General features: G+C 52.4%; 1 protein-coding gene across 1 annotated transcript; it reads left to right on the top strand.

Annotated features, from left to right (window-relative positions):
• Positions 1-8,578: 8,578 nt before the first annotated feature.
• On the top strand, positions 8,579-9,253 carry LOC132252192 (olfactory receptor 6N2-like). Its single transcript, XM_059732997.1, has 2 exons — positions 8,579-8,929; positions 9,014-9,253. Exons 1-2 carry the CDS (start codon positions 8,579-8,581, stop codon positions 9,251-9,253), a joined length of 591 nt encoding a protein of 196 aa, XP_059588980.1.
• Positions 9,254-10,189: the final 936 nt, after the last annotated feature.

Below are 10,189 nucleotides of genomic sequence, written 5' to 3'. Positions count from 1 at the left end.
CTTAGGGATGCTTTAGCCTGGTAGAGAGCAACCCCAGGGGAGCTCTGCTACCTAGCACAGCTGCTGGCAAGGGAGACTCACCTGGGGCTGCTGTCCGGGGACTCTACCAGCTACACCAGCCAAAGTGGCAGTGCTGGGTAGAGAGACGCACCAGGGGTCAACCCTGCCTTGGAGGTTGTGACCACTACAGCTCCTCACCACTGCCAGGAACTACCACTGCTCCTCACTGCCAGGGGTCACTACCACCACTGCTTCTCTTCAGCCAGCTCAGCACAAGAATTCCCAAAGGGGATATGTGCCAGGGTGCACTGCTGTGTCATGAGAGCAACAGAAGTGTGCTATGAGATCCCCTGTGCGACGATGTTAATGCTCTGCTCCCCCATCCCGCACCCTGCCCTGCACCATCTTCTCCAGCAGTGGTGCCTCCAGCTGTTCTTCTAGGGACTGCCACCGCTGCTGCCTTCTCCCATCCTTTCCCATCCCCAGGCAGCCCCTGCGCTGGCTCCACCATGCTCCCAGGAGCACACTCTGCTGTGAGAGTACTTGTACACATGGTATGATGGGGGTTTAGTCCTCAGGGTTTTATTTTATGCTACCCTAAATTGAAACTGGGTTTTAAATTGAAACCCACCATTTCAATTATTCTGTTATGTTACAGCGAGGGGCCCAATTCTTTTATTTTTGCTGGAGCTGAAACATGCCCGCAGCTAGGGGTGGGGCAAGCTGCCAATGGGTCGAGTGTGGGGGGGGGGGGGGGGGCTGGTCCTTCCCTCTGCAGTGGTAGCACCCTCTGGGGCTGCCCAGGCATGCTGTTAGTGAGCCAGGTGCTGCCCCAGCTTGGAGGCAGCACCCGGCCCAATCCAACTCTTTCCCAACCCCAAGCTGGGGCAGCACCAAGCCCGCTATCAGTCCACACAGGCGGCCCTGAGTGGTGCTGCCACCGCGGAGGGATGGACTGGGACCCCCTGCAGCTCAGGGGCCACTTGGCCCAGCAGAGACTCACCCCCCAGCTGCAGGAGAGGAGGGCAGGCTCCATAGGAAAAAAAAAAAGATCAGGCCCCTCACCATTTTTGCCTTCAGCAGGTTCTTGCAGCCAGACGAATGCCTAGGGCTGCCTGGGAATGGGCCTTGCTCTTGGGGCAGTGTGGGAAGGCAGCAGGAGGGAGGCTGGGTTTGCTGGCAGCCAGAGATGGTGGTAGGGATGGTGCATGGGGCTGCCCAGCCTGGCTGCTAGCTGGCTGAGTGCTGCCTCAGCTCAGAGGCGCCTGATCCAAGGCTTCCCCAAGCCCACCTGACCTTTCAGCACCCTGTGAACTATCACTGCCACCTTCTCTGGCTGACAGCACACACAGCTTGCTCCTGGGGCACTGCGGGGAGTTGGATGGAGAGTGGCTGTGTGTGCTGGCAGCTGGAGAAGGTGGCAGGGATGGTGCACAGGGTGCTGGAAGCCTGGGAAGGCTCAGGGAAGTGTTGGATCAGGTGCCTCCAAGCTAGGGCAGCACCTGGCCAGCTAGCAGCCTGCCCAGGCTTCCATTGCCCCATGCATTCTCCCCGCAGTCTTCTTTAGCTGCCAGCAAACCCAGCTGTGCTTCTGCCACCTTCCTGTGCTGCTCCAGGGACAAGCCAGCCCATTCCCAGGCAGTCCCAGGCATCCTGTCAGGCACAGAAGACTGCTCACGGGCAGAAGCAGTGAGGGGCCCAATCCTTTTTTCCTATGGAGCCTGCCTGCTAGGCCTGTGCAAATAGGCAACTATTCGATTTGGATTCGGCCAATTCAATTCAGAGATTCGAATTGCTTTTTTGATTCAATTTGGCTGAATTGATTAGGAAAAGATTTGGAGCTGATTCGGAGATTCGGTGATAGGGTATAATAGGGAATCAATTAAATATCTATAACTTTGTTGGTTTTTGGCTGATTCAGATGCAACTTGCAGGGGTGGTAGCCTCTGCTGAGGGTAAGAAGCCTGCCAAGTTTCAAGTTGATAGGTGCAGGGGTTTCTGGGAAACTGCACCTCAAAGTCCTGAAAGCAAACCTCATGTCACATGTACATGTTAAGCCACAGCGGGGTGAAAACTGATGGGAGTGAGATGTCCAGCAGGTTGTAGTGTGTCAGAATTCCACTGTCTAATTTATAGTCAGTCCATGAGTTTCTGTACCTAGGAGGCTGATGAAGTGAACATAGGCCCAGCTGTGAAAAGTGTTTTGTAATTTGTTCCCTCCAGGATCAGGCCTGAGAGACTGGAAGCAGAGTGTTTTTTTGGTGAGCAAAGTGCCCCCACCCCCACAGGTAGTTGGGTATTGTTGCCTTTGACAGATCTGACTCCTCAGGTACCTCTGCACTTTTACCTGTGCTTCCACAACTCCCTTCCACCTCCCCCACTCCCAGCCTGTCCCTCACCCCCCGATGCCTCCGTTTCCATTTTCACTAACTGGCTTTCTTGCCTGCATTGCGGGCTAGGCCAGCCTCTGGCTTCTTTAATATTCCTTCCATCCAGGACCAGGAGACACACCAACTGCAGGTGCTTCCTCAGCCTGACAAAGGGTTTTTCAACTCAAAAGCTTCCTAAGATATACTTTTCTAACTATTTTGGTGTTTTTCATAATAAACATATAAACATAAAAACACAAGATAAACCATCACACACTACGAGCGTACCCAGTTCTGTCTGGGTACCTTTGATGCTGCTGGTGCTATTGGTGTTGAGCCAGCTAAGTTATTTTGACCTGCTGTCATTTATAGTGGTGGACTGGACCAAGGTTGTAGGGGAGGAGGAGACCTCATGGGGGTATACTGCTGTGTTGTACAGAGGCCCCAGCGTCAGGAAGGGTGCATCTGAACACACACATAGTCCCACAAACACCCATGTCACGAGTTATGCCTGCCTGTGGCCAGAGGTGCAGGGCCCCAGAACCCAGACTCCCCCTGTACCTATCTCCTTGACAGCTGGCAGCCTTTGTGGCTGCAGCAGGCCCTAGCAGGCCAGAAGTTTTCACCCCCGCTGTGCCTTAACACACACACAGTGTCACCTATGTCATGAGTTTTGCTTGCCAGCAGTTTGAGGTGCACTTTCCTAGAAACCCCTGCACCTATCACCTTGAAACTTGGTAGGCTTCGTGGCCTCAGCAGGGGCCACCACCCCTGCAGTTTTGACCCCACTGTAGCTTAACACACACATGACACGAGTTTTGCTTTCAAGAATTTGGGGTACAGTTCCCCCCAAACCCCAGCACTGATCTTCTTGCCTGCCTGCAGTTTTGACCCCGCTGTGGCTTAACACATATACGAGACATGAGTTTTGCTTTCAAGATTTTGGGGTGCAGTTTCTCCAATCCCCTCTGTATCTATTTCCTTGAAACTTAGCAGGTTTTGTGGCCTCCACAGGGACTAGCATGCCTGCAGTTTTGACTTCACTGTGTCTTAACACATACACGTGACACAAGTTTTGCTTTCAGGATTTTGGGGTGCAGTTTCTCTGAAACCCCTATACCTATCATCTTGAAACATGGCAGACTTTGTGGCCTCCACAGGGGCTACCATCCCTGCAGTTTTGACCCTGCTGTGACTTAAGACATACATGTGACATGAGTTTTGCTCTCAAGATTTTGGGGTGCAGTTTCTCTAAAGCCCCTATATCCATCTTCTTGAAACTTGGCAGGCATCATGCCCTCTGAAGGGGCTACCCTTCTGACAAGTTTCACCCAAACCTGGCCATAAATAACAAAGTTATAGCCTGTTTTGATCTTCCCCATTATATCCCACGGGTGAAACGTCAAAACAGGGTTGAAAGGGCAAGCGTTTCGATGGAACAAAATGGAACAGCTGTTTTGGCTCAAAACAAAAGTAAAAACAAAACTCTGTTCTGTCAAAACGTTGAAACGCTGGTCAAAATGGAACACTTCCGTTTCACACAGCCCTATTCTCTCTCTCTCTCTCAAGTCTAAGGTGCAAATCGTCCCTCCCTTCTGCTTGACTTCAGAGTAACACGGCTTATTACTTATCTCTGCCAGGGAGAACAGACATCCCTATTGCTCCTGACCAGAGTGAGGGGGTCCCTGGGGCAGGCCACCTGTCACTGTTAGCGCAGCTGGACAAACATGTGGTGTGAGGTCCCCTGGCCACCATCAGGGCCAAGGGGGTAAGGGGCCTGGTTACAGCTGGGACTGACAGTGTACCTCATCTGTACCTGCAGTGAGTGCAGTGGAAGAAGGATCTGAGCCTGATGCTGACCTGCTTGGCAGGTATGGTAAGAGGGAACTCTACATGCCAGCAGCACTAATGAGGGCCTGGGGACTGCATCTTGTGGAGGAAGAAACCATTAAAGAGCCCAGGGATTCCCCACCCCTCTGCACAGGGCCCCACGTAGGCAAATGCACCTGCCAGTCACCTCTTTTCACAGTCAAGCTCAAGCCACTGACTTTGACACTTCCTCTGGCTTTGCTGTGATTCACCCATTGCCCTCTGCTCCACCAAGGGAAGAGCCTGCTTGGTCCTTTGCACCAGGTAAGTCTTCTGTCTGGCAGAGCTGCTTGTGAAACATCTACACTGCTGCAGCAAATCAGATGTTCTCTCTGAAGAAGCAGTTGGGCTGATTTCTGTCTGCTCCATCCTGGGAGCCGTTATGAACAGCAGGAGGTGGGTAGACATGGGCAGTCTGGTGAAAGCCAAATGAAATGAGGCACCTTGGAGACAGAACAGTTTCTAAGCTCGGGGGTAGTGCTCTCTGGGATGTTCCTGACCCATCTTTGACTTGTGCTGACTGGGAACCGCCTTTGTGTGTAAAGCTCTCCCTGCAGAGGGATGGCACATTATCTACTTTCATGGGCTAGGGAGAGATTGGTATAGAATCATAGAATCACAGAAAGTTAGGGTTGGAAAGGACCTCAGGAGGTCATCTAGTCCAACCTCCTGCTTAAAGCAGGACCAGTCCCAAATAAATCATCCCAGCCAAAGCTTTGTCTAGCTGGGTTTTGAAAACATCCAAGGATGGAGCTTCCACCACCTCTCTGGGTAACCTGTTCCAGTTTTTACTACCCTCCTAGTGAGAAAATTCATCCTAATATCTAACCTAAACTTTCCTTGCTGCAACTTGAGACTGTTTCTCCTTGTTCTGTCATCTGCTACCACTAAGAATAGCCTAGCTCCATCCTCTTTTGAACCCTACTTCAGGTAGTTGAAGGCTGCTATCAAGTCTTCTCTTCTCTAGACTAAATAAACCCAGTTCTCTGTCTTTCCTCATAAGTCCTGTCTCCCAGCCCCCTCACCATTTTTGTTGTCCTCCATTACACTCTCTTCAATTTGTCCACATCCTTTTTGTAGTGGGGGGCCCAAAACTGACCGAACACAGTATTCCAGAGGTGTCCTCACCAGTGCTGAATAGAAGGGAATAATCACTTCCCTTGACCTACTGGCAACACATCTACCAATGCAGCCCAGTATGCCGTTAGCCTTCTTAGCAACTACTGGCTCACTGCTGGCTCATATTTAGCTTATTGTCCACTGTAACCCCCAGGTCTTTTTCTGCAGAGCTGCTGCCCAGCCAGTCAGCCCCCAGCCTGTACTGGTGCATGGGGTTGCTCTGTCCTAAGTGCAGGACTTTGAACTTGTCCTTGTTGAACCTCATGAGATTCCTTTTGGCCTAATCCTCCAGTTGGTCTAGGTCACTCTGAATCCTAACTGTACCCTCCAGCTTATTCTCCATTCTTCCAGGCTAGACATAAGGAATAACTTCTTTACTGTCCGAGCCCCCAAGGTCTGGAATAGACTGCTGCCAGAGGTGGTTCAAGCACCTACTTTGAACACCTTCAAGAGACATTTGGATGTTTATCTTGCTGGGATCCTATGAGCCCTGCTGACTTCCTGTCCCTGGGGCAGAGGGCTGGACTCAAAGATTTCCCGAGGTCCCTTCCAGCCCTAGGGTCTATGGAATATCTACTATTCCCCTGCAACTTGATGCCATCTGCAAACTTGCTGAGGGTGCACTCCATCCCATCTTCCAGGTGACTGATGAAGACATTGAACAAAACCAGCTCCAGGACTGACCCCTGGGGCACTCCACTTGATACTGGCTGCCAACTAGACATTGAGCTATTGATTACTACTCTCTGAGCCCAATGTTCCAGCTAGTTTTCTATTCACCTTACAGTCCATTCATCCAGCCCATACTTTCTTAGCTTGCCTGCGAGAATGCTGTGGGAGACCGTATCAAAAGCCTTGCTAAAATGAAGGTACACCACATCCACTGGTCTCTCTGCATCCACAGAGCCAGTCACCTCATCACAGAAGGCGATAATCAGGTTGGTCTGACTTGCCCCTGGTGAATCCATGCTGACTGTTCCTAATCACCCTTTTCTCCTCCAAGTGCTTAGAAATGGATTCCTTGAGGATCTGCTCCATGATTTTTTTCAGTGACTGAGGTGAGGTTGACTGGTCTGTAGTTCCCTGGACCCTCCTTTTTCCCTTTTTAAAATATGGGCACTATGTTTGCCCTTTCCCTATCATCTGGGACCTCTCCTGATTGCCATGAGTTTTCAGCGATGATGGCCAATGGCTCTGCAATCACATCAGCCAACTCCCTCAGCACCCTCAGGTGGATGCCATCTGGCCCCAAGGACTTGTACACATCACCCTTTTCTAAGTAGTCCCTAACCTGGTCTTTCACAGCTGAGGGCTGCTCACCTCCTCTCCAGACTGTGCTGCCAGATGCCATAGTCTAGGAGTTGTCTTTGGCTGTGAAAATGGAGGCAAAAAAGACATTGAGCACTACAGCCTTTTCTGCATCCTCTGTCACAAGGTTGCCTCCCCCATTCAGTAAGGGACCCACACTTTCCCTGTTCCTCTTCTTGCTACTGATATATTTGTAGAAACCCTTTCTACCCTTCACATCCCTTGCTAGCTGCAACTCCAATTGTGTGTTAGCCTTCCTGACTTTATCCTTGCAGGATATGAACACCAGGAGTCCTCATGGGCACTCCCAGGCCTCATACACACCTGAGGCACTTCCCTGCAAGGCACTTGCAAGCCAGTAATGTGTACCAAAGTGTGCCTAAGAGACCATGTCCCTAGCTGGTCTTTACAAACTGAGTGACCTCCTAACATGCCCAGATTGACAGAGGAGCTTATGGGGTTAAACAGAAAGCTGACTGCTGCACAGTGCAGAAAGTCCAGGTGTGGCCTTCCAAACAGTGTAAGGGCTCCTCCCCACGGCTGTAACACACTCACAGATGGTGGCTGTGGAGATCTCTGGGAGAGGCACTGCACTGGTACAGGACCATGGCATACCTGTCGATACAGCTTTCCAGCAGAGGCTACTATAAGAGCCTGAGGTGGTGCAGAGACTGTGGCTGCAGAAATGGTAGTCAGGATGGTACTTCCCTGGCCCTGCAAGTCTCTCCCTGCTGTATCAGGCATCCTGACTCTACTGTCCTTCACTCTTCATGTGCATGCCATGATAAAGCCCTGACCTGGTCCTAGGAGGTCCATACATGGCAGCATGGCAGCTCCCGTTTTCTGATACCAAGAAGTTATGGGCACCTGGAGCCTTTGACCTTAATACAGAGAAGCACTTAAATCTGTGAATAATTTAACCACGAAGGATGCAATGTTCAGCATGTACATGTGCTGACCTGGGCCCTTCCCAAGGGAAGGGGAGCAATGGTCTGTAGTAGAGCTAGAGCAGTAGAGCTAGAGCACAGCATGTCCTTCTGGGCAGGGCAGGGCAGGGCAGGGCAGGGCAAGGCAGCTGGGTTGTACATGACTGAATGCAAGCACAGCCCAATGTGTTGGCACTTGATGTGAGTGGGGCACTTGCTGTGAGCTGACACAGGCACAGGCACTGGGAAGCTGCCCCAGAATTGGGGTTCTCCTCAGGGTAGAGGGATGCTTCTCTGGGATGCTTCACTGTGTATTTCCAGGGTTACAAGTGCCATCCTCCTTCTCAGCTCTCTTTAACCATAACCAGAGCACTCATGTCAGGCTGCCCCAACATTACTGGTGAGAGCTCCCTGCTTTGACCCCAGGGTCCTGAAGGTTTTCATCAGGGGCTTTTTCAGAGTTTTAGACATGCTTGAAATGACCTGCAGTTGAATGCCTCATGGCATCCAACACATGGGGAGATGGTGAGGAAAGGGAGTCAGAGAGTCGTGAGGGCACTGGGGACAGGAAGGATTCAGGGATCAAAGAACTACTGAGGTTGTGCCCTGCAAAAACAACCAGAGCCTGTTACTTGAGGGTCTCTGGTTTATTGTCCTGTGACTGTTTCTCCATTTATCTCTGCTCCTTCCACTCCCTTCTCGGGGGACAGGCAGCACTGAGCGATGGAGCTGGACAATCAAACCATCCAGACAGAATTCCTCCTCTTGGGCCTTTTGGATGCAGGGCCCTGGCAGGCTGTGCTGTTCCTGGTCTGTCTCTGTGTCTACCTAGCAGGGCTGGTGGGGAACCTGCTCCTTGTCTTCTTGGTAAAGACTGATTCGCACCTGGACACCCCCATGTACTTTTTCCTTGGTAACTTCTCCTTCCTGGAGATCTGCTTCACATCAGTGACCATGCCCAGGCTCCTAGCTAACACACTGGCAAGCATGAAGGCCATTTCTCTGCCTGGCTGCCTGCTGCAGGTGTACTTCCTGCACTCCATGGGCTGCACAGAGTGCTTCCTCCTGGCTATAATGGCCTTTGACCGCTACCTGGCCATACACAGGCCCCTGCACTACAGCACCGTCATGACCAGGCGCCTCAGTGTGACCCTGGCGGCCACCACATGGGTTGCCTACCTCCTCTACTCCTCCCTCCACAGCGTGATCCTGTCTCAGCTCTCCTTCTGCAGGAGGTCCCAGGAAATCCATCACTACTTCTGCGATATTCCCGCTCTGCTGCAGGCAGCCTGCTCAGATGTTTCCCTTGGCAAGAGCATGCTCCATGTGGCTGGTATGGTGGGGGTGGTCTGTCCCTTTGCCTGGACCTTGTTCTCCTATGTCCTCATCCTTGCAGCCATCCTGCACATCCGCTCTGCCTAGGGCCGAGCCAAGGCCTTCTCCACTTGCACCTCCCACATCACCATGGTTCTGCTCTTCTACGGCACAGTCTCCATAGCGTATGTGCGGCCTCAGAAGAGCTGCTGCTCAGAGATGGACCGGCTGGTGTCACTGCTCTACACCATCGTGACTCCCACACTGAACCCTGTTGTGTACAGCCTGAGGAACAAGGAGGTGAAGGGAGCCCTGAAGAGACTGCTGAGCCGGGCAGATTGCTCCTAGAGGACCCGCCCTGCCCTCTGTGTTGCTGCTTCTTGCTCCACCCCCATCTAGCCTCCATGATGGCTGCACCTGGTTTGCCTTCTCCCTGCCCACAACACCTGGAGTTGGGTGGGTGACTCTCATAGCTACCTACCAGAGCCAGCCTTAGGGAAAATGGCACCCTGGGTGAACTTGTATTTTGTCACCCCACCCAAGTGTCACCCCCTCCCACCCTAGCAAGGCAGAGGCAGGCAGGCAGGAGTGCGGGTCTCAGTCTAGCGGGAAAGCAGAACAGCATAATGTGCCAGGCAGACGGGCAGCTGGGCAGACACTGCTGCTGCCACTCATACTGCCCAGCCCAGCTTGTCCTGAGCGGTGGCTGGAGGTGGGCTGAGTTGGGCACCACTCCTCCTACCTGGGTTGGGGATCGGCCAGGATGGTCCAGGGCAGGGGGCAAGTGCACGTATGTGCGTGGATCTCCTTTGACCATAGTGCCCTGGGCAATTGCCTACTTTGCCCACCCCTAAGGCCAGCTCTGCTGCCCACCTGGGAACCCAGCTTCTTTCCCTGCTATATTTCACAGTTCCCTTCCACGTGTCCCAGGCCCTCTGCATCTCAGCACCTTCTGATTGTTTCTCTCTGTGCAGTGACCAGGAGTGGCCATTGCTTAGCTGTGTCTGGGTCAGTAAATCATACTGTGTCTTCACTGGTCACCAGCATGGGGCTTCCAGCAGAACAGCTTGTGGGTGGGCAGTCACAGTTTTATTTCTCATGCATGTAGCTTTGCTGACTGCTGTCTGGGAAACACTAGGCAGGGAGTGATTGGTGACGTGGCCACCAGAATACCCTGTGCTGTTCTGATGGCCAGAATTTTAGGAGGATGTCGATCACATGGAGGCAGTGCAGAGAACTGAGGAAAGGGTGGAGGATATGCCAATGGATGAATGTTGAAACCAG

The sequence above is a fragment of the Alligator mississippiensis genome, chromosome 8 (genome assembly GCF_030867095.1).
Source record: "Alligator mississippiensis isolate rAllMis1 chromosome 8, rAllMis1, whole genome shotgun sequence".
Lineage (NCBI taxonomy): Eukaryota > Metazoa > Chordata > Crocodylia > Alligatoridae > Alligator > Alligator mississippiensis.
The sequence above is the reverse complement of the archived record's forward strand: the minus strand, read 5'-3'. Positions and strand labels throughout refer to the sequence as shown.

Bases quoted from the DNA above. Each gene is read 5' to 3' on its own strand.
- LOC132252192 (XM_059732997.1), top strand. From the start codon at position 8,579: ATGAAGGCCATTTCTCTGCCTGGCTGCCTGCTGCAGGTGTACTTCCTG. The intron at 8,930-9,013 runs GTGGGGGTGGTC...CGCTCTGCCTAG, and splicing joins TGCTCCATGTGGCTGGTATG to GGCCGAGCCAAGGCCTTCTC.